Below are 25421 nucleotides of genomic sequence, written 5' to 3'. Positions count from 1 at the left end.
GCCACTAGCTACCTGTGATTACTGAACGTTTGAAATGTGGCTAGTCCAAATTGAGATGTGTTGTAAGTGTAAAATGCACACTAGATTTTGAAGACTTAGTATACAAAAAAGAATATAAAATGCCAACAGTGTTTATTTTGATTATGTGTTGAAATGGTGTTTTGGATATATTGGGTTAAATAGAATATATATATTTTAAATTAATTTCATCCATTTCTTTTAACTTCCCTAAATATGGTTGGATTACACCCATTGGATGAAGGTGTAAAATTAAATATATATATGGCCCCATATTTCACTGCTCTAGATTTTGTCCCAACCAGTGCAGTAAAGAGTCCCTTTCCAGAACCCATGAGACAATCTCAATTTGAACATTCTCAGGGACAGAAAGGTTTTTAAGATGCAGCCAATTCGATTTTTGAGTGGCTCTAACTAAGTTATTTTCCGTTACATTACAAAGTATATATTCTCAAGAGAAGGACTTGAGCGTGATGAAATCTAGCCTTGGACAAACATTATTTTGGGTGTATCTGTGAGTGTGTTTTTGGATGAGATTAACATTTGAATTGGTAGACTGAGTAAAGCAGATTGCTCTCCCTAATCTGGGTGGACCTTATCCAATCAGTTGAAGGTCTGAATAGAACAATGAGGCTAATCCTCCTGCAAATAAGGGAAACTCCTACTTGATTGCTTGAGATGGGACATTGGTCTCTTCCAGCCTTTAGAATCAGACTGAAACATCAGCTTTATTGGGTCTTGCTGACTACAGATTTGGGGATTTGTGAGCCCTGTAACCATGTAAGACAACTCCTTATACTAAATCACTATAATTACTTATAATATAGTCTATTATTCTGTTTCTCTGGAGAACCTGACTAATACAGAGGTCTATAAGAATTACCATACAAGATTCTTTCTTAAATTAAAAACAATTTAAAGTAAAGACTTATCTGTGCTTAAAAAAATAAAGAAAAGAAAGAAAATGAAAAGAAAACAACAAGAATAAAAACAAGATCTTCATCCATATAGTACTGTTTATATGCAGAATACCTCTAGAAAATAAAACAAGAAATAGATAACAGTGATGACCTCAGAAGTGGGAAATTTGGGGTCTGAGTAATGGGTGCATGGAAGACATGGTTTTCACATTATTTCTTTTGCTAGCCTTCAGTTTTTTTTCTTTGAATATATGTTTTCCATTCAAATAAATACATTTGGAATAAAAATGACAATGTGTTGTCTAAAAATCCCTGTCAATCCTTAAGCAGACATTTTAAGGAAGACTCTTCAGCTTGTGAGCTGGGACAGGGAGTAGCTGGCCAGAGTTTTACAACATGAAGTGATATTTTGGTGCCTTATACAATGGGCTTAAGATTCACTCCATGTGTGAAAGGCCGTCAACAAGATATGACCCTGAGGACTGAAGGAAGAACATCACCCACACCTCCTTCCCAGAATCACACTCTAACCGGGTTCAACGCTGCCCTTCTCTATGAGAAGGTGGAGGGGGGAAAAGGGGCAAACCCCAGAGCTGAGCTGCAGATAGTCCAGGATCCCTGGCACCCTCCCCTCGGGCAAATGTGACATGAGTTCCCAGACCCTCTCTTTCCCCACACATACACCAGTGACAGGTAGAGAAGTACTTCCCTGACAGCTGACACAGGATTCACTTAAGAATCCTCTAAGGCTGGTGCCCAAATGGGAGCCCAAACTACTGAAGGGAGAGGGTCCAAGCAGGGCAGCCTGTTTTCATCATCTGAATTGGGCACTAACTACTGTACCAAAAACCTTCCGTGTTTATACAAAGTTCAACAAATGAACTGGTCCTTGGAAAAATCTAGCTCAGGGACAGTTTTACAAACTGTACCCTCACACACAAGTTTACCTCCTGGTGAAATCTCTTTTCTCTATTCCATAGACAGGGAAAGGCGGTGTTGACATCTATGCCCTTAATTGATGAACATGCATTCTAAGTTGTTCGGAGTGATTCACTTCTACCCTGTGGACATTTCTTATCTGCCATGTACTATGATCAGTAGAGATTCAGGAACTTGAATCACAGGGGTGGAAGTTCAGGACATATGCCAAGCAATCATCCAGGCCCTCTACTATTTCAAAAGAAAAATCCCTGTTTTTCTTAAGGGAGTGGGTGAAGCATTGTTTTCAATGTTTTCATCACAGGGGCCATAGTTTAGGAGTCGCTTAGGAGCTATTTGCCTGCTGACATGTAACCTAACGGATCTCAATTTGTTTCTTTGTCTGCAAAGTGAGAATAATTATTCCTTTTTCATGGGATAGTGATAAGGACTAAATGAATTAATATGGGAAGGCACCTAGCACTCGCCCAGTCACTGAATTTAATTTCCTCTCCCCTTCAGAGAAGTGCAGCTACTTGGTACAGCATTCTACATAAACCAGAAGGTAAAGGGGTTGGGGGGTGGGGGATGAGGGTGAGGGGGATCAAATGTATGGTGATGGAAGGGGAGCTGACTCTGGGTGGTGAACACACAGTGTGATTTATGGATGATGTGATACAGAATTGCACACCTGAAATCTATGTAATTTTACTAACAATTGTCACCCCAATAAATTAAAAAAAAAAAAAAAAGAGGTGGTACCTTCACAATTCACTAGCAGCCTTACAAGTTTTTCATGTTATCGCTATATTTCAGCTAAACTCTAACTCACACACTTTCTTTTACTGTTACCTGGAAACTAACCGAACAGAGGAAAGCTATGTACGGTGCATGCCAAATCTCCAATCTTGTTTCCAGGAAATGCTGCAGCAAAGAAGAGCCTCAGTAATAAGAGCCGATGCCCAAGTCCTGGGTGAGCACCTCCTATGCTTTGACTCTTAATTCTCTCAACAACCACGACATAGGTAATATTATTTTCTACCATTTTGCCGATGGGGAAGATGAAGCACAGAGGCTAATTTGATGGCCCCAGGATTTACAAAATCCATGTGCTTAATTATTAAACTGTCCTCAGAAGACCTGAAGCACTGCCATCCTGAAGGTAGAAAGGCGGGAGGCCAGTGTTTGAGGTCAGGAAGGAACACAACATCTCTTTATCCCCTTCTCAATACTGCCTTTAAAGTAAGGCTATCCTTTAATTCCTCCTCTGCCCAATTCTCTAATCAGTTGGCTCTGTTCTCCCTAAATCCTTGATTCCTTAATTTAAATTCAGGTTTTGTTTTTAGATGTTTGACCTGGGTCTCTTTTTCCCAGAGTTCCTCTCCGCTTCGGCCTTTCCCAACTCACTGTTCTCCACTCACCTTCCAAGCTCCTAACTCTTAATCCTGCTCTAGCTTAATAGGTCTATTCACTCTCTTCCAGTTCACCTCTGGATTCTTGACCCTCATAACTTGCTCTCTGTAGTCCATCTGCCTGGAATAGCCTTCCTTCTCCTCTCTACCTCTCAAAGCCTTTGTGCTTTCAAGATATAGGTGAGTCCCACTCCTGCATGATACCCTCCTCTCCAGATCACTAAAGTGAGGAGAATGTTGGATTTCTGTGACCTGCATTGCTTGTGACACACCTTCTGCAAGTAATCACTGAGTGTCTTCTATATTTTGAGATACCCCATCTCACCTACCACAATGTGTTGTATACAATAGAAGCCTGATGAGCTATGGCTAATATGAATGTGCTAATCAAGCATGTCAGCTACATCGGCCGTATCCACTCTGTCCCCCTTGGGTCAAATAAGGGCCCACAATAAAATTTATATTCATTAAACCCATATCTACACATGACGATTCTTATTGCCAGCACAGAGTTGTAAAGCGATACAACTCTACTGCGCATACAATTGGGAAAGAGAGCTATTCCTTATGCACAGACAGAAGAGAAGGAAACATCCAGTACTACAAGGAGGAAAGAGAATAGTGATGCTGCAACAGGAAAGGTAAAAGCTGGAAGGCTGAATTTGTTCAGTCTGAAAACAAACAATCCCCACCCCAACACTTATTCAAAAAGAGAAGAGAGGTTAAAAACAAACTTTGAGGATACACAGAAAAAGCATGTCAATAAATTCAATATTATTAAAATTCCTGCTGTGTGTTATAAAAGAGTTATACAATCACACTTATTTTTCATTTGCTTTTATTCACTTTCTGATTCGCAAATATATATTTGTAAAGCTCTGTGGGGGGAAAAAAGCTGGGGTTTTGTTTGTCTATATTATTTTGGTTTTGCCAATCATATTTAACTAAAAAAAGTTTTCATTTTTGATTAAAAATAAGTCAAAACAATTGAATGTGATGCCAACTGATGCTTTCCAAAGTCACCAGACCATTGCTAACTCACCAAGGTCAGGAAGCAATAATAATTCCTTCTCTTTATAGAATGAATGCCTTTTCTCCCCAGGAAACTTCAAAGCTCTCTGCTGAGGCTGGGCTCTGCAGCTGCCAGGAAAGAAATGTGGCTCCACTTACCTCAAAGGGAATGTCAGAAGCACATGGGGGACAGGCTGACCCACAGCAGGCGTGCCCAACCCACACCAGCCACTGCCTCCACTTTATCAGAGACCACACCCAAAGCTCTGGTTTGGGGTCAAGAAAATAGAAGAGACAGCAGTGGTACAGAGCTACCCAGATCCTTCATCTACCCAGAGAAGCGTCCTACGGACAGGAGTAACCTGATGCAATTCCGTGACTCAGTAAATCATGTCAGTTGTCAGAATAAATAGTAGTAAAAGAGGCAAAGTCATGCAGCTCTTCCCTGATGGAAAAATTGTCTTGGGCTACTCCTATCAATATTCCTACAAGAACTCACTTCTTATATAAACAGAAGGGAAAAAAAAAACTAGGAACTCTGGTATCTCCTGCAAGTCATACCTTCTCATACTTAGTCCTGTTCCTTAGATAAAACAGAGTAACTATTACTGACTTAACACCGACTACGTGTGAGTCATCTCAGTTTTATTTTTGTGAATCCTTACAGCCATCCTCAGAGGGATGTATCCGTATTTTATAAGTGATGACATTAAGGTTCGGAAAGATTTAGTTTTTTAAAACTCAATGCAAGATACCTCAGGAAGAAATGTTTCTAATTTGCCCTGGGAGAAATAACTTCACAGCTGCTCAACATGGTGAAGCCACAGGGGCCATCGTCACCTTGAAGACCCAGGTCAGCTTAATTTCCACTCAATTATCAGCAACATGCCTTCCTCCGATTTCATGGGTCCTGTGAGTGTCCAGTTCTTTGGGTGCAAATGAATGGATACAGGCAGAAGATGGTCCAGATTCCATTTCTGGTTTGAGTTCCTCCATTTCTGGTTTTGCTCTCAGCTAAAAGTTGAAGAGAATGAGGCAAATTCCAAAATATAAACCAACCTTCAGCTGATGAGCCAGCTGAATAATATAGTGTCATGAGTGCACCCAATTAAAACCAAACAGAGGCTAGAATCCCAACAATTTAACAGACAAAGAGACTGGGATTCACAGAGATGGGCTCTCTTGCCCAAGAACACATAATCCTGAATCAAGAGTCAGGATTTGAACTTGAATCTATCTGTACCTATTGCACATGCTCTTTGCACAATAACCCACTGCACCATGGCTCTTCTAGGCTTAGTCAAACCGTGGGCACGGGCACTGAGCAAGACTCCACACTCTCCAATGTTGTCTCATAAGTAAGCTTTAATTTAGCGTCTGGGTTTACTGAATACCTGATTTCTTGATTTACTTGGGATCAGGAGTTTTGTCTGGAGTGACATGGTCTTTCCAGTGGGGAAAAGATAAAATCTTTTATCTGGGGCAACCATAAATTGAACAGTTATGGACAACAGAACTGTTCTGAAAAGGGAAAGCACTACATCATGCTGAGAGTTCCAGTAAAAAATATTGGAACCCAGCTAGCTTCTGAGGATGGGTGTATTACACAGTGCCAAAAAGAACACAAGATGATTTCCAGTGAATGGGGGGAGGGAGGTAGAGGAGATACAGGCAAAAATGTGGAGGTGGAAATGCACAAACATGCGTGAGTAAAAATTATGTACAAGCAGCCTGCCCAGCTGGAAGACAAGGTAATGATGACAGACAACATGAACTCTATCAGTTCTTGTATCTGTTGAGAAAACATCCTTTTCCCTTTAGGATTAAATGTCAAAAAGCTAGGCCAGGCCCCTCAGTGCTTCGATAGACCAGTAATTTTGAAGCAAAGTAAATGTTAGACACTGATTCTCATTTATATTCCCCTTCACTAGTGAGCTGATGCCCGTATTTTATGAGAACTGCTTGAAGGACAGGGCAGCTTCTTTCTGATCGTTTTTAGGTTGTTCCCATGTGACAAACAATTCCCGTGTGGGGGTCCCCGTGACTATGACTATGACTGCAGACCCAAGATGAATTTCAGCTGGATGCCTCTTTTCCTTCACCCCCACACATGGCCAATGATGGCTCACTGGAGAAATTCAGTTTTCAAGATATAAGCAAAGTCAATAACTATTGGGAAAGGAACAGTTTTAGAAATCAAGTCAGGACATCAGGACTCTGGTCTTGGCCCTGATGCTTCAGGTAAAGGAGGACAACCAACCTGGTGTGAACTCCTAACCGGTATCAGACATGACTGTGTACTTTATACACGTTATCTTATCTAATCTTCTCCGTAATCATGTAAGTAAGGTGAGTGCTATGTATCCCCATTTTATAGATTAGAAAATCTAGACTTTACAAACACAGAGAAGATCAAACAGAAAATCGTGGAGCTTGGGTTCACATCCAAGTTTTTCTATTATAACTTCAGAACCAATGCTCTTCTTATAACCCAAATTGCTTTTTTGTTTCAAATATTAAGACCCCTCTGTGTCTTCAACGCTATTAGCTCTAAAATTCTAATATTCTAATTCTAGATAGAATTATGATAGTTCTTTCCTTAAGTGATTTATTGTTTTATTTTACTTTTATTGAGAGAGAGACAACTGACATATAACATTATATTAGTTTCAGGTGTACAATGTAATAATCTGATACATGTACATACTGTGAAAATAGCTGAGCTAATATGAAGAAAGAATTGTATTCACATGCCCTATGAACTGTTATCAAAGGAGATCAAAATAAATGAAAGCACCCTCAGGTCATCAGATATTACAATAAAATTCTCATAAAAATGTGTACTTTCCCCCAATGCCTCTGATGTTTCAAAAAATATGAGGTACAAGGTACCCCATGAATATGTGAATTTCTGAATTTTTCTGAAACAAGTAATACGTTGTTAATCCACAATTTAATAATGTTTTTTAAAAATCTGCAAAAAGTATGTTTAAAGGGAATACTCAATTTATTACTCAGTTTCACACATGCACACACAGACATAGAGAGAGACCTCTATCCATCCGGTCAAATTCAGGGATGCATCTCTACCACCATCTTGCTTTTCCTTTCCACAGCATTTGACAGAGTTAATACCTCCCTCATTCTTGAAACATTGTCTCCACCCATTTGCTGGAGCTCTGCACTTGAATACTCCCAACTTCTTCTCAGTCTCCTTTGCTTCCTGCTCCTTCTGATTTCTAAACGTTGGAGCGTTCCAGGATCTGGTTCTCTCTCTACATTATCCCCAAATGACATCTGTACACTATGGCCCCAAAATATGCACCTCCAGTTCAACTTCTCCTCTAAGCTCCTGGTTTATATATCTAGTTGCCTTCTTGACATCGCCTGTTGGCATCTAGCAGGCATTTCAAATTTAACATATCTAAAACATCATTCTTAATAAATCTAACCCCATTTCACATAATGGTGAAGTCCAAAAACCCAAGAGTCACCCTGAGACTTCTTTTTCCTCTAACCTCTGATCCTCAACAAATCCTGTTGACTCTATCTTCCAAATATGCTTCAAGTCCAGACCTGCTTACCACCTCCATCAATGGCACTGTGGTCCAAGCCCCCATCCTCTCCCATTTACACAGCTGCTAAAGCTTACCAAATCTCTTGACTTTTGTCCCTTTCCCTCTTCAGTCTAGTCTGGGTATAGTAGCCAGTCAGAACTTTTTTAAATGAATCAAATTATGCCATCCACCCATGCTCAAATTTTTCATTGAATTTTCATTGCACACATAATAAAATGCAATAGCCTACAATGCCCTATATTAGTTAGACCTGGTTTGGGCTGACTCCCCGTCTCTTCCTGCTTACTCTAATCCATCCACCCAGGCCTTCTTGCTACTTTTAGGTATGCTTCAAGCTCTGTCCTGCCTCAGGTCTTTACTCTAGCTCTTTCTCCTCCTGGGACATTATTCCCCCAGATGCTCATATAGCTCACTGGCTCACATAAGTCCGGTCTCTTCTCAAATGTAACCTCCTCAGAGAGGACTTCCCTGAATAATCCAGCTAAATGTGTACTGTTAACCACAACCACCCCAGCTCTATTCCCTTATCTTGCTTTAACTTCTTCAGAGTCCTTTGCATTATCTGGAATTATGTTATTTTAATTAATATTGTAATAATTATATTATTTGTCCATATACACTTAACCATAAGTAGATTTTTTTCTACCCATTTATTTATTCTCTGCCTCCTCTTTAGAATGTTATCTATAAGGAACCTTTTCTGTCTTGTTCACCACTTATTCCAGTGCTTACCGTAGTGCTAGAAACAGAGCAAGCACTCGATAAATATGTGGTAATTGAATAACTGAATCTTTTGGATGTCCTGTGCCATCTTGTGATGCTCTGTTGTTTTTTGAATATGGCCTTTATCTTTGTTATCTGCCTATAAACTTTCCTGAAGTTCATTTTATGTATAGTTCTGATCTTCTGAATTTTTATCCCTTCAATACCAACTATCCATTTCACTAATTATGGCTAGAATCAATTTTCTATTTCATTAAATGCTGCATCTCTGCTAGTTTTACCTAAATACTCTCTGAGCAGTCCACATACAGCATATGTACACACACTGGCAAGAGTGATTTTATTATGTTCCTCTAAAGACGAGTATAATCATCTGATTAGGCTCTAAAAAACAAGTATTTTCTCTTCTTATCTCTGTCTGCCCCTAGACCCCACCTCAGCACTGGATATACACAAATACTAGACAGCAGTACTGGTATGATGTCACTTCCTGTATTGTGCTGTGAATCAGCCCATGTCTACTGCTGTGTAAGCTGCATAATCACAGAAGAAAGAAGATGAGAAACTCCACATGATTCCTCCCTTTGACTGGAGCTGAGGCAGAAGGTTATGACAGCATGAATAAGAGTGTGTGTCTATGCTTTGCTGGGACTACTACACAGAAATAGAACTATAGTCAGTCAGATTGGCCCCAGTCTGGAAATAACCAATTAGCAATATTCACAAACTGAAAAATAAAATAAAGACCATCTTAAAAATAAACAAATCTTTGAAAGAGGTATATTAGAAGCCATTTCTGAAAGATATTTATAAACTTTTACTTCTACAATACATTAAACAATTGAAAGAACAATACAGTTTAACTAGTCTAGAGTGAGACGATCACTGGAAGGCTTTCAAAAATGATTGACAGTAACATTACTTTCTTGTACTTTACAGGAATCACATTTGCATAAATGCATAAAGTAATTCAGAATTGACCTCATGCATGAAAACAGGCAACAGATGGCATTAAAATGTGATGGGGAAGGAAAACGCATTATGGAAATCACTTGCAAAAGCTAAGAGATCATCCTATTTTTCAGAGTCCATGGAATTTATAATCATTTGTTTGCTGCTACATTCATTGTTTTTGAGGGATATGACCCAGACTCTTATGAAAGCATATATATATATATATATATATATATATATATATATATATATATATATTCTCTGATTTTTTTTCTTATCATTGGCAAAGGAGAAAAAAAAGAGCTTGCAAAATCATTGCAGTCCACACAATCAAATATTTTTCATTTTCTATATTCCATTTCCATTCTCATCTGTTCTGAATGTAAATCCTCAGTTGTCCTCAGACAACCAATTCCAGTAGGGCTCAGAGATTTCCCCTTGTTGATCTGGAATTAATTTGGAGCATCACAAATCTTAAGCCGTTTCATTGAGTGAATGTTGGATACAAACAGTATTTTAACTTCTGTAGGGTCAAGATAGGAGAATTATTGGAGAAAGGGTGAGCATCAATGAAAATGGTGTTTTCCTTTGTAAGACAGACAATTAAAGTTGAAATGAAAAACACAGCTGTGTTCTAAATGAACACAGCCTTCTCCTAAAGCAGTCCGTTTCCTAGGTAATACAATGTAGGAAAATTGTTCTGAAAACTTCTACATTTCCCTTTAGAGAAATCACATTTGGGATCTTTGACCTTCTCATAGAAAACACAGAAAAAAAATTATCAGCACTGCTTGGTTCCCAGGCAACCCTTACCACATACTTACTATGTGTCAGGCATGTATCCTGAGCTCTGAAAACAGAATGGCCTTTCCTGCATTAGCAAGGAAAGGATACACTGCAACTTCATGACTCATCAAGCAACCTATCATCTAAAATGTACAGCTTCTATTGTAAGACAATACACACAAAGTAAGATTCCTGTGGTTTGACTCCTCCACGGGACAGCCATCACTCATCAGGCAGATAACTTCTGCTGACCTTACCTACATACTCTCAGTTGGCATGTGGCCCATGTGTGTGGAATGGGTGCTACTCTTTGGCCCATGCCTCTAGTCTGCCCTGCTCCTGACAAAATCCCAGCTACTGCTGCCCCCCACTCCCAGAGAACAGCTCTAAGAAAAGCTGGGTTTTCCGTGCAGTACCTTAATGGCTTCTATGGGAATGTCTGCTCTCCCAGTGGTTGCTGACATCAAAGCTCCTCCTTCCTCTTCCCACTTAGACTCTCCACCCTCCCCATCTATCAGCCGGATCAATAGAAGTTCACACCGGGCAAAGCCTGGCTCCCTTGGAAGGCCTACGCTCCTTGCCTATATGCCACCTGGCTAGAAGGGGAGAGACTGAAGGTGGTGGGAAGCAGAGATAAAGGAGGTAATGATCGCTTGGAATCCTGACAAGGATGAATGTGATCTGAACATTCCAATCCAGTGCTTAAAACGATTTTCCCCTACCTAAAGTAACTAGAGTAAAGATCGAGCCCATATAAAATGGCCAATATTCAACCATTTTTTACATACAAAAATGTCAATTTAATATGGTTCAACCTAACAGTAAAGGGTGACTTGATTCTTTGGCTCTGTTAGTACTAAAATTCAGCCTTTTAAAGATTTGGGAGACTACTGTGACCTGCCACTTTCCTTTGTAACTTGGTTACTATGGGAATTGGATTCTACATTCCTAACAGCTGACCACAAGCAAATTTTGGAACACAACCCATTCATAAGCTGAGGACTGCCTACAAAGGATGTTCTTTCCTATGCAAGACAAAACTGATGGAGAGCATTTATTAGAATTATAGGCTAACGAAACCACAAAAGGCTTACTTCAGGTCTCCAGATATCCCTCTCAGCCTTCTGACTCCAAAATATAATCATAATCTAAGGTTGTCTGGTGGTGAACCAGGCCATTCCAGGGAAAGCGGGAACCAGGGATGCAATCCGATTCATGAGGCTGGGATAACACCCCAGGCCTGAAGATGGAGGCATGGCAAAGACTGATTAATCTAAGGAGGGACAGATATGAAGACGTGAATGTAAAGCAGTGGTGCTAGCCCATGTATGCCTGTTGGAATAATCTGTGGAGGTTTAAAACTCTTGGTGCCTGTACATCGCCAGAAATTCTGATTTCATTGACTCAGAGTACATCCTGGGCATCCTAATTTTACAAAGTTCCCCAGGCCATTCTATTGAGCCATCTCTTTTGAGAACCATTGTTCTAAATATTAGTTTAAAACCAGGAGGTAGATTTATGGGGGGAAGGCATAAATAGTATTTGCAGGTCCCAAGTGAGCCCTTGATCTAGGATGTCACCCAAACAGGTGATGCCAGTAAGTCAATGGAATGTGTGCCTGGAGGTTCACAGGCTGCCAGAAGGTCAGGAAAGCCTGTGGCAACAGAGAAATGTAGCATAGAGTCACAGGTCCCCAGTCCTGGGTTCAGGTAAAACTCCGTGAGGAGGAAGGAGTGGCAGTGAGGGGTAAGAGGGAGAAGGCTGGAAACCAGGCACAAAATTCCCTCCCAAGAAAACTCGGAAGATACGGCAGGAATCAAAAAAAAAAACAAAAAAAACAAAAAAACAAAAAAACAAGGAGCTGTGCTTGGCAGACATGCGATAACGCCCTGAAGCTGAAAGGTGAGGAGGAAATGTGTTCAGGGCTAAGTCTCAGCTCCTTCTTTTCCTTCTACAGTCGCAAGGAGGCTGTATTAACCCCCCTACCGGGGTAAAGTTTTCAGAGGCAAGAAACCAACAAGTCTCTATAGCTTTCCCTTAGAATAAACAACCTACCTCCTCCTGTCTGCCAGGCCCTAAAGAGAGGACTGTCTCCTTTCAACTCTGCTCAAGGCCTAATTCTTGAGGGAATTTTCCAATGTAATGGCGTAACTGATGACTTATCCTCTCACTTCACTGTACAGGCACGTACAGTTGTACAGTTTGTACACTGCACAAAGGCAACCAACAGAGAGGGCGTGGAGACGAAAGTCATTGGACCTGATGCAGGGCTCCTTCTGCCCAGAGGACCTCCCTTTCTCTAATTTGCACAATTCAGTGGTTAGTTAGCTCAGTGTCAGCATCTCTGACAATGGCAACTGATTTTTAATCTATTTAAATAATTGTTGACTGAGTGATTAATCTACTGCCTCTAATCCATCTTCCTGCCAAAATAGATGAATACGTGCTATAGTTTAGAGACCACAAAGCATTCTACACTTACTTTGCACACTTACATTTTCTTCCTAAAAGTGCTCATGCTACTAAAACACAATCTCATCAAATATAGCAAGAGAAAGCTTGTACTCTGCCCAGCCAATTTCATCCGCTGACGACAGCAAAGAAAAGCATAAGGGGCCCTTGTTTTGCTGTCTTTGTTTCTCATATTCTGAGCAAAATTGCACAGGAATTAGGAACAGTTAGCAAATGGTGTTTAAGTGACCAAAAATCAAATGACAGCTCTATGAACAGAACCAGGCTGGCCCCAGCAAGGCCAGGCTGCTGGAGTTCTGGAACAAGAATTAGGGATTCAAGTTTTATCCCTGGCCCTGTCCCCAGTTCACTGTTGACCTTAGCTTGCTCTCAGCCTCCCAGAGCACCCACAGTGCTTTGTGACCTGCAGCACAGTGCAAAGATCATTGAGACATTACTTGAAAGAATCTGAACATCTTTGACCGAGGGCACAGTGAAGTCACTGCTGGGAGTCCTCCTCAGTGAAATTCATGGGAGGAGAAATGGGTTGTAGAAAATATCTCATTTCCCAACAGGACAGAGGTTTTAGACACAATTTAACCCAATAGTGTTGAAAACGTCAATAAAAATGTGACTGCATCTTCAAAGAACAGACACATCCTATACATTTAAAATGGCCCTTCTCTCTGTCCTCCCCTTCTATCCGTCCCCCAGGTCTCACACAATGTTAAATCCTTTGATACCATGTGGGGGAAGGGCTAACTTTGTTTCTCGTGCTTTGCTTTGTTTTGCAAATAATCAAATCAATATCGCTCCTCCCCCCAGCCCCTAATTCTAAATTGGCTTTTCACTTGCTCACCTACAAGAGGCCATAGGCCTGAGAAACTGTGATGATACCGCCCTTCCTTCCACTCAGTTCACACCGCAACTCCTGTACCCCAGTTTTAAAAGATTCAGAAGTTAGACCAAATGACCCATAAAGTCTTTTCCAACTTGAAACTTTTTTCCAATGCTTTGAAACTTTTTCATATACTGAAAAAAGTTCTGCAAGTATAGTCTCGTATGATTTCTCTCCTTTTCATGCACATTTAGCTAGGTTGATTAAAATCAAAAGAAATAAAAAGTAACAGAATCACATTATCTGTGGTAATTAGTAATAGGCAACTATAATTTGAAAACCTAAATCTTCTTCTTTGGGGGTGAGATGTATAACATCTATACTTGTACCTTTAATTGTCTTTTCTATTTCATTTTTTTCTTCTCCAGAAAAAGTATTCTCCAAGTGATCAAAGAAGTAGTGCATACTTAAGTTATAAGTAAATATGATTTAATTTATCCACCGCAACCTACAAAATTAAATGGGTAGAAATGCAGGGTCCAATCTTTGGAGAAACTTAAAACCAATAGTTCAGTGGTTCTCAATCAGGAACAATTTTGCCCCTCAAAGGACATTTGGCAATGTCTGGGGACATCTTTTGTTGTCACAAATGGGGAGGGCAGCTATTGGCATCTAGTGGATAAAGCCCAGAGAAGTTGCTAAATATCCTATAATACACAGGACAGCCCCCCACAACAAAGAATGATCCAGCACAAAATGTCAATGCCAATGATGAGAAACCCTCATTTACACTTACGAATTGTCCTAGAAAAACGAAACCATCATTTTTCCATACAACAAGGAAAACCATGTATTCTCATTAATAAATAGTGGCTTCACCAAGTCAGGCAGCCACAGAAAGAGCAGTAAATTTAAAGGTACTACATAAATTTGAGTGTAAAGATTAAAGAGATGGGATTTACCTCTTCTCCCTTTAATAGAGGATCGCTGTGCTGCAGAGCAAATTACTAGTTAGCCACTAAAGTATGTTGCTGCCATCTAGGGCATGAAAAGAGGATCCTCAAAAGCATCCCATCCCTAACTCCAAGGATACAAGCTACAAGATCTGCAGGTATATAATGCACTGAATTGGCATACAATTCCCAAATTCATAACACTGAAAAGAAAAAAAATATATTGGTTTTATGGTAAGCAATTGTTTACAACATTTTAAAAATATATATATATATGGCTCAGAATCTACAGCGCCAGCATCAGTTTATTTGTTTTTCCTTTTCACACATGGTATGAAATGGGAAGTCTGGGTTTGTGATAAGGGTGAAGGTGTCTGGTGGCTGTTTTATTCTCACTGCTAATTGGCGAAAAGGGAAGATCAATCAATGACCCCGGAACTCTCTGGTAGAACCTATCTTTCTGCTCAACCTTTTCTTTGGATCATAGCAAGACAATAGTAAGTTCTAGCTAAATTATAAATCAAGGGAATTCCTTTGCTTTTAAAAAAAATGAATTTTTTTTAAATTAAAGCTAATCAAATGAAAACTAAGAAGAACCAGAGTATAGACAGAAGTCTTTCTTCAGCCAAACACATTATTATTCCTCCAGAGAGAAAGAGAGAGTTCATAAAGGTAACAATGCTCAAAGGACTTCTGTAAGAGCTTTGGGAAGAGTGGAAAGAGGTAATTTGCACCACTTTCCCTGCAATTTCCAGGAAAGTGGGACCTCAGGCTGGTGGAGTGTAGTGTACCCAGGGTTATAAGCTCCCTTTCCGTTCATTCTGGTGGTCTTCCTCAAGCTTTATCATGACTGGATGGGTTATATCTAGACTATTTTTCATGTGCCAGAAGTAGAAAGTTTCTAACTTCCTCACTATAAGGATTCCTAAACATCTGAATCTTCACAACACGCCTTTTGAATAGGTTCCGAACTCTGTTTCTGTGTTTTACACAAAGATATTGTTTGTTTTTTAACATACATTTTGTCCCGACCCACCAAGGCCTCTAGATCCCAAACCAGCTCATAATTCAAGATAGTTGCATAAAATGAAATGGCTCTTCTTCTTCACTGTTTTAATGGAGCAGCCCTACTTCCCTCCTTTAACTTTGCTGGGGTCCTGAAAATACCACAATCCAGAGCTTATTCTATTCAAGGGGAAAAGCCTTGAGGGAAACTATCATTAGAGCAAGAGAAGAGAAACTCATGTTATAATTAAGACACGATTCCATAATTGGCCAAAAGGAAGAATTATCTAATGATCTGCATGACCTCTTTGACAGACCACTGACCACACGTGGATGGACGGATGGATAAACAGAGATAGGCAAGGCACAAAATTTCTATTAGTGTTCCAGCATTTCCATGAACTTTTTACAGCCTAATTCTCCTAAGAATCTCATGCAATACATGAGAGTCCTTTCTTAGATGAATGAAAAGTATTATTCAGGATAGATACTGCTACTAACATTTTCATTATATTATATATTAATGTGTTTGGGTTGCACCAAAAAAATCATCTATTTACCTAGCACAGAGAGTTATTGTGAAAATCAAGTGAGATAAAGCAAAGAAAGCTCTTTAAAGTTCTTATAAGGATACTGTGCATATATAAGATTTCATTGTTATTGTCAAATACAGTAGAAGCGAATTGAAGCAACTCATATGTCACAAAGTCAATTTTGCTGATGGCATGTCCCCATGGACACAGATGCTTATTTCTTCAAAGATCACATATTCTGAACTACTCCCCCCACCAAAAAAAAAAAAAAAGGAAACATGATTTGACAAGTGGACAGCATAATTTAAAACTGGGACTGTCTCCCACCCAATTTCAGGAAATATAGTTCTGGTATCTAATCCAACTCATTCAATTGTTTTAAAGAACAGCTACTAGAATCTTTATCAGTTTACTTATTGTTTGTGTTTTATATGATATAAGGGAAATGTTTATGATATACTGATATCTAAGGAAAGCAAGATACAAAATTGTATATATACACGGTCTTAACTATGTAGGAAAAAATATGTGAAAATAACAGTAATTATCTCTGGATGGCGAGATTAAATTTTTTCCTACTTTAATGAGGATCCAATACTCTTTAATCTTTTGATTTTATCAAAGTTTTATGTGCATCGTTTTAAAGTTATTTAGTTATAAAAGACTTATAAAACAAAAAAAGATTTACATGCCCCACCTCTTTCTATCACCAATTTCTCTCCTCAAAGGCAACTAATACCAGTTCTTTTAGAAGTTTGGTTTGGTTTTTGTCTCCTTATTTTTCAATAACATATTTATACAGCCATTCCTTGATGTTCCACATTGAGATTTATCTGTGTCTTCCTACTATGGAAGAGGAAGATTTAGCACTCTTGATGCCTCTGCACACTCATGAATTTCCTGTTCCCCATCCTCCAGTAGAAGTACATCATCGATTATTACTGAATCATTACTCTGTATTTACAATACTATGACCATCTCTATATCATTCACATTTCCACTTATATACAATTTTTGAGTTAACAAATCTCCCTTTTTTTTCCATTAATAGTCTATGTATCCATCCTCAAAATTTCTACCAAAGGAATAAATATTTTGTCAATGCATTCAATCACATTAGAAATTCTATGAGTTCCATCCTTCCCTTTGTAACATCTTTCTGGAGCATTCTGTGCCCCAGTTCTCTCTGGATTTTTTGTTCTCTAAGCCTGTTTCACAGTTATTGTATCTGAATCTCCCTTCATCATCATATTTCTTTGGCTTATCTTGTGAGTTGAGTTTCTTATTTCCTGGATTCCACATTTTCCTTTTCCTTATAATAGTCTCTGGTTTTCCTTAAGTACACATGCTCGTATTAACTAAAAAGAGACAGTAGGAAATAAGATTTTGAGACCTACATTTCAGAAAAGGCTTTTATATTGGTCTCTCATATTAATTGTGAGACTGGCTGGGTATAAAACTCTAGCTTGCTTATCATTTTCCCTCAGAACTCCCAATTTTTCTATTGAGACGATACTCTGACTCTCACTTCATTGATTGTGATCTGCTGTGGTCCTTTTTTTCCTACTTAAAGTTTTTAGGACTTTTCCTCTATGCCAGTATTCTAAAATCTCACAGACACAAGTAAGTATCTAGTTTCCACTAATATTCATCACTAATTATGCAGAAGATCTTGATCCAAAAGTTGGAGTTGCTTATGTGAAGCCTTCATGGGCTGCCATAATCCACACTGCCCTCTTCCAGGGATGATGCTCAGCTCTACCACACAGCTCCAGTGGGGATCAAGCCAAAGTGGGGTCAAAGGCACAAAGAGAATCTCCCCCTGCCTCCAACCCCAAGTGTAAGAAAGCATTGCATCAAGATCAGTGAGTATGACCCATTGCCTTGTTTTTTCTATGCTTGTACACTGTCTAAATCACTAATTCCTGCAAAACAATTTAGCTTCCATCTCTACTCAGAGGGTAGCCACCCCTGACACAATAGGATGACCAACCCCTGCCTGGCTTATCAAATTCAAACCACTCAGCACTGGCTTCAGGGTCTTTCACCAATTCTCCACCTCCCTTTAGCCATCCCTAGCTTTCCTTTTCTTAATGCTAAACGTAGATGTCTGCCCCATTCATAAGATTTCCCAATCTCCATTAGGACCCTTCCCAGGGATGTTCTGCTCATGGCTCTTCACTCTGCTACAGAGTAAAAAGGTGCAATTGATGAGAGCTGAGCAGGCATCCTGGGGAGTGATGGGAAATGCAAAGGTTCTTGCTAATATTTAGTGAACTCTTGTTCTTACCACATGCTCTGCTAAGTACTTTATAGGCATCACCTCATACCAACCCCAAGACAACTTTATGAGGTAAATACAATTATCTTCAGCTTAAAAAGATGGAAACTGAGACTTTGGGAAGCTCTGAAATGCTTCCATTTACAGATCTAGCAAGTGTGAGGACAAAGTTAGCTCTACCAGTTCCAGAGCTGTGTTTTTAACCACTATGTTCTGATAGTTATTGTAGGACCAGAGCAAAGCAGAGCAGCTTAGATTTCACGTGGGAGTGAATTTGAAGTCTGGGAGATTTTAGTACACTTGATTTAAGAGTTTGCTGGCAGTGCCTTCAGAAGGGTTTGTGGTTGGAATAGTCATAAAGTGCTCTGCAACTTAGCTACATGTGAAGTGATCAAGGCCTAAACTAAAAGCAAATAGGGGCAGACATGAGAAAATGAAAATTATCTCACACAATATCCAATAATATTTCATGTCAATGTCACATTGTTAAAAAAAAATAATTGACTGAGTTAAAAATGACCCCAAAATTAGAAAATTGAATAATTTTGAAAATGTTGAGACCACTGATATAAACAGAGCACTTTGGAGAAGCTGATGAATTTTGTATTGGATATGTTAGGTTAGAACTTGCACACATAACACGTTGGAGTGTTAACATAGACTGATCAATCAAGCATTTGTTTAAAAACAAACATTGGAAGTGCAGTTCAACAGTCAATGATTAGACAACTATAGTTGCAAGACCCCATTATAGGCATTTGTGGAAATAAAATGTGAACATGATCTAGACAATAGAGCAAGAGAGACAACCATGTACATAAACAATACAAAACAGAAAGGGATAAGAACTACAACAGAGATGTGAGCTAAGGGCTATGAGACTTGAGAGATGCAAGAGATTAATTCCTCCTGGGGAAATGAGAAGATTTTATGGGGAAACTGGTGAGCATCTGAGATGGATGAACTGTGAAACAACAGAGGTGAGGAGGACGTTCCTAGGAGAGTAAGCAATGTCAGCAGGTCCAAGGAACAAGAAGAGCAATTAGTCCAGGAGACCTGAGCGTAAAATTCCTGAATGGGGGAGGAGAGGATGGTAAATATCAGGATAGGGAAGTAGGTCGGATCCAAATAATAAAAGGCCTTAAGGTCTATACCAAGCATCTTGAACTTTGTTCTACAGTGAATGGAAGTCATCAAAAGGTTTAGAGCAAGGAGTGACAAGTTCATATGTGACTCATATGCTAATCTTTTATTTCCATAAATGAATGTTTGATCTGTATACAAGGAATGAAATTCTGCTTTATATCTCTTCTCAGTCATTCTACAGTTCACCCTTGAACATGAATTTGAACTGCACAGCTCTACTTATACACAGATTTTTTTCAATAACTACTATAAATGCATTTTCTCTTCCTTATGATTTTCTTAATATTTTTTCTCTAGCTTACTTTATTGTAAGAATACAGTATTTAACATATTAAATATATAAAATACGTGTTAATCAACTGTTTATGTTATCAGTAAAGGTTCTAGTCAACAGTAGGCTATTAGCTAAGTTTTGGGGAAGTCAAAAATTATATACAGATTTTGAATGCATGGGGGTCAGTGCCCCTAACCCTCGTATTGTTCAAGGGTCAACTGTACCTTCCTTGCCAAATCGTGCCCTGGCATTAATATTCTTGAATTCTTTTGCCTTTTCTTATGTTCTATATAACGTTTCTAATTAACCTATTATATAACCAGAAGCCCTTCTTTCTTGTTTCCTTTTTGGTTCGAACTAAAACTATTATTGATGTTAACCAGAGATATCAACAAAATAATTCTTTCTTTTTTATTTTAATCCCAAAGTCTATTTCTGATACTTCACTAGTTTGACCCAGATTCCATTTGTTGCTGGACGGAACAAAAGGAGGACTTGCTCTGAATACTTCTACCAATGCTTTTCTTGGGCAAATTCTTATAGCATCTTTGGATGTCCTTTTTCAAAGAACTCAATTTCAGAGGGAAGGGTTCTGAATAAGTCAAAATGCATCTGTTTCCTCATAAAGGGAGGCTTGCTGCTTTAAGGAGAGGGTGGGAAATGCCCTAGACTATGTTAAGTCACTTAAAAATCCAGTCCAGTCTCTTTCGACCTGTCCAACCAAAACAGGAGAAAATTCCAGGAGCCAGACCTCTGAGTTTTCCCTTCAAAGCAGCAACAGACAGTGCACAGGAAAACAGAATTACAATTCATCATATTCTCTGCAATTTTCTCCTGTTTAGTTAAAATCTTTCCTTCTGTAACATAAACCCATTCCACCATATCCCAGCTTCAATAAAACAGTGAAGAATAGAACCTCCCTCCCAGCCTTACCATCTTTTGAATTGTATTCCTTTTTAAATTCCTAAAGATTGTGTTACATTTGGATATTTGTCATGTAATTAAAGAAACTCAGCCACACATTATTTTTCCTCTGTTGTAGATACCAAACCATCCCCAATACAAGAAAGGACCCCATAGAATACAGGCTTCCATTTACCCTTTTTTCCATCCCACCCCTCCAAAATGCACGCTCCTCTTTAGTTTCTCAGAACACCTTAAACTCACTCACCTACAAGGAGCATGGACAGAGCAGAACGGGAACAATGCTATTGGGACGTGAATGGGGATTATAATCCCAGGTACCTCGAAAGGCTTGTCATGAGGATTAAAGAACTGGTATGTGTAAAACATTTAGCAAAGGGACTGGCATACAGGAAGTGATCAATGATCACAAATTTTATTGTTGTTTTCTCCGCCTTTCAGGATCAGAAAAAAAGGAATGTGTCTCAGTCTTGGATGATATGTGCTTCACATCAGCCGTAGCTGACCTGCTGTGAATATTGACGTTTCCATTTGCATACCATTCCCTTTTTTTCTCCTCTTAGAGTCAAGACATTTTCAAGGGTTGATCTACTGCATACAGGAATCCATTCCGCCTCTTAACAACTTTGCTTACAAGTCAGTCAAACTAGCCAAAAGCCGATCCATCACATATTTTAAGTGAAGAGTTAGGAAGAACTGGTATGAAATCCAAATCCATAAAACTTTTGTCCTTTTAAACATTAGGGGAGCCTTATCACCCTGTGGAGTGAAAGTTGCTCTTGTTCACAGGAAGTAGGCTAGCACAAGTTGGGGCCAAGAGCTCGTCAGCCGCCGCACTGAAACAATTCATGCTCTCAGATTATCCTTCCAAGTGCATCCTGCACTGGCCAAGATGAAGATCACCAAAGCCATTTCTTTCTCCCTCTTGTGTCCTCCTGCCTGAAGAAACCTTAAGGTGAGTCAGGTTTTATTTGCAGGAAAACTTGCTGCACTTTAAAATTGTAACATTATTTTACAAAGTTCTATGTATTAAACAGAAAATCACTATAAACTATTATCAGTAATTATTATTGGTGGGTTTATCATAAGAAATTATGAAAGCCATCTGTTAGAGACTTCTTCTGAGCGAACAATTACATTTCTTAATATATGAGTAAGCCGGTTTCTCAATACGAAATATAAACATTAGATAGTATTTAACCAAAAAATAAATGGTCAGCTCTACCTATCTATCAATGAATAGATCAGAGTGTGGAATGAAAACTCTTACTACGTACCCATTCGTGTATTCATTTATTAAAGATGTATTAAACATCTTACTGTCCAGTAAGAGCAGAATACAGTTGAAGGCTATTCTCAGAGTAACCCACACAGTGGAAGAGATTGACATTCCCAGAAGCACTGTCCTACAGCAATAAAATATTGTTTTAATCGAAAGCTTGGTAGTGCTACATGAAAAGGAAGTTCACAAAACCTTTCAGTGTGAAGGTTTGAAGGTGAGTTATTTAACTCTGGTGAAGGAGGAATTGATTTTGCAGTTAGAGGAAAAAATTAAGGGAAAGGACAGTCCTCGTGGGGGAAAGAAGCAAAACTATGGATTTTGTAGTGAAACACATATTCGAACATGACTGATGATCAGCAGGAAAGTTTTGAAGGCAGATTACAGGGGAAAGCACTGGATAAATTCAGAAGAAAATAATTTGATATCAAGCTATAGACAAAGAGCAGGTCTAGACACTCACAGCTTGGTGTTGCCATGATTGTCCAAGAGGTTTGTGGACAAAGACACTGGCTAGTTTTCCTGGCCTTGAACTGGAGGGTGCAGTTCTGTCCTGTACACGCTGCTGCTACCTCTCACAGAGTGACCATTAGTAAAGGAAGGAAGGAAAGAAGGAGGGAAGGGGAGAGAGGGAGGGGGAAGGAGGGAGGAGGGAAGGAAGGAAGGAAGGAAGGAAGGAAGGAAGGAAGGAAGGAAGGAAGGAAGGAAGGAAGGAAGGAAGGAAGAAAGGAAGGAAGGAAAGAAGGAATGAAGGAAGGAAAGAAGGAAGGAAGGAAAATAAAGGTGATTTTGGAGAACTCAGATTGGGTCATGAAAAACTGCTTTACTTTAGAAGAGCTGAAGGGGGATTATATCTTATTCATCTAACACATATGGAAACAAAGTAATGAACTTTCTTAATTGTTGTTCCTCTGTAGCATATCACTAATATCCTTCGTTGTTGTATAACTCAAGAGTTATTGCAAATAAATAAAACTTTTATAATCTGCATTTTAATTAATAAAGCATGCAAGATAGTTGGACATTTAGCCTCTATGTAGTCTCAATATGGACCAAGAAAACCTAGCTCTGTAAACACTATCTAGGCATAATAGTGCTAAATGAAATTTGGTTATTAGAAATTTGTATCAAGAAAAAAATCTGTCTGGTTTACTTTATTGATCACTTAATTGATCACTTCTAATCCATCAGAGATGGATTAGAAGTTTATTAAATATCCCTAATTTCTGCACACAAACACATTATAACTACAATTGTCATGCCACCCTTGGTAATTCATTATTTTCATTCATTAAAACAGTTTTTCTATCGTGATGACAACCTGTGGGATTAGAAATGTAATGGGAAAGAAAAATCTTGAAAATGTGAAGTTTGCAGAGTGAGACTTCTCATAAGAGTAACATCTTGAGAATGAAAAGTTAAAACTAGGATGTAGGAAAGGAAGCCAGAGGGTAAACGGAGGAGGAAGTGGCTTTCTGGCAGTGTTGCTCACACCTAGCACTAGCTGTCTTTCATCTTGCTTTATATCCATCACGTCATCCTAGTTATCTAGAGACCTCACCAAAACAGCCCGACAGCCATGTGTGGGTTGCCTAATTACAGTAACCTGAGATACGGCCAGTTGGTAGCCAATTTTCTCTTTATGAAGGAAGGTCTACTAATGATTTATATAATCATCATCATCATTAATACCTCAAAGGCAACGCCACCCAGAAATGCTGAGAAGTGGTGGGATAGGAATGGGTGGGGCCAGTCCCTACCTTTAAATACCTGTCATCATAGCACAGTCTCCCCTATCTGAAGGCAGTTCTGGAGTGTTTTCAGCCTGTTCATTCTCTCTCTTGCACACCATAGTCAGGTATTTACTCTCCATTTAACTTCTGTCCAGCCGTCTGGAAGGTTCCAGCCAGCAGCATGACTGATGATGATCTGTCTGCCTTGGTGGTGGATAATGGGTCAGGGATGTGCAAGGCAGGCTTTGGCGGTGACGATGCCCCCCGGGCTGTGTTCCCCTCCATGGTAGGGCGTCCCCGGCACCAGGGAGTCATGGTTGGCATGGGCCAGAAGGACTGCTACGTGGGGGATGAAGCCCAGAGCAAGAGAGGTATTTTGACCCTGAAGTATCCCATTGAGCACGGAGTGGTCACAAATTGGGATGATATGGAGAAGATCTGGCACCACACTTTCTACAACGAGCTCCGTGTGGCACCGGACGAACATCCCATCCTCCTCACCGAGGCACCCCTCAACCCGAAGCTCAACAGGGAAAAGATGACGCAGATCATGTTTGAGGCTTTCAACACACCTGCCATGTATGTAGCTATCCAGGCTGTGCTGTCCCTCTATGCCTCTGGACGGACCACAGGCATCGTGATGGATTCTGGGGATGGCGTTACTCACACTGTGCCCATCTATGAAGGGTATGCCCTGCCCCATGCCATTTTACGTCTGGATCTGGCTGGCAGAGACTTGACTGATTACCTCATGAAGATCCTGACAGAACGAGGCTATAACTTCACCACCACAGCTGAGCGGGAGATTGTTCGTGATGTCAAAGAGAAGCTGTGCTATGTGGCCCTGGACTTTGAGCAAGAGATGGTCAGTGCTGCTGCATCCTCCTCACTCGAAAGAAGCTATGAGCTTCCTGATGGGCAGGTGATCACTATTGGGAATGAGCGCTTTCGATGCCCTGAAGCCATTTTTCAGCCTTCCTTTCTGGGCATTGAGTCCAGTGGGATCCACGAGACAGCTTTCAACTCTATCATGAAGTGTGATGTGGATATTCGCAAGGATCTATATGCCAACACTGTGTTGTCTGGCGGTAGCACTATGTACCCTGGCATTGCCGACCGGATGCAAAAGGAAATTGCAACCCTGGCTCCCGGCACCATGAAAATCAAAATCATAGCTCCACCAGAGCGGAAGTATTCCGTTTGGATCGGGGGCTCCATTCTGGCCAGCCTGTCCACATTCCAGCAGATGTGGATCAGTAAACAGGAATATGATGAGGCTGGCCCTCCCATTGTTCATAGAAAATGTTTCTGAATGGGCTTCCACACCATTGAGTTTAAATTTTCCCCTTTTCTAGGTACTGCCTTTATCCACCTTCAACTGAGTCAAGGTAATAGTTCACTCTTGCTAGTATCTAAACCAGCAAACTCTCCTCCATCCTAGTACTGTGGGCTCCTGCCCAGCTAACCACATCTTGACCTCTATCAACTTAGGGAAAATTTTGATACCATATCTATTTTCCTCACCTATAGGGTTCAAAGAAATGTAGACCTGCTTAAATGAAAATAAGTAACAAGGAGTAAAATCATGAGAAATGTCCTTTCAGAATGAATAACTAGAATTTCCAACCTTTAAAAACTAGTTCTTGCTTAATATATTTAACAATAGCTGGCTCTACAACCCTGT

General features: G+C 39.7%; 1 protein-coding gene across 2 annotated transcripts; it reads left to right on the top strand.

The window, feature by feature from the left end:
- Positions 1 to 23904: 23904 nt before the first annotated feature.
- ACTBL2 (actin beta like 2) lies at positions 23905 to 25216 on the top strand. Of its 2 annotated transcripts, XM_033111230.1 has the most exons (2): positions 23919 to 24047; positions 24174 to 25049. In XM_033111230.1, the coding sequence occupies exons 1-2, from the start codon at positions 23919 to 23921 to the stop codon at positions 25047 to 25049; spliced, it is 1005 nt and encodes a 334-aa protein (XP_032967121.1). The 2 variants fall into 2 exon arrangements, with proteins under 2 accessions (XP_032967120.1, XP_032967121.1); XM_033111229.1 differs by having other exon boundaries at positions 23905 to 25216.
- The last annotated feature ends 205 nt before the right edge of the window (positions 25217 to 25421 follow it).

The sequence above is a fragment of the Rhinolophus ferrumequinum genome, chromosome 7, assembly GCF_004115265.2.
Source record: "Rhinolophus ferrumequinum isolate MPI-CBG mRhiFer1 chromosome 7, mRhiFer1_v1.p, whole genome shotgun sequence".
In the NCBI taxonomy this organism is placed as follows: domain Eukaryota; kingdom Metazoa; phylum Chordata; class Mammalia; order Chiroptera; family Rhinolophidae; genus Rhinolophus; species Rhinolophus ferrumequinum.
This window is presented reverse-complemented; position numbering and strand designations above follow the sequence as displayed.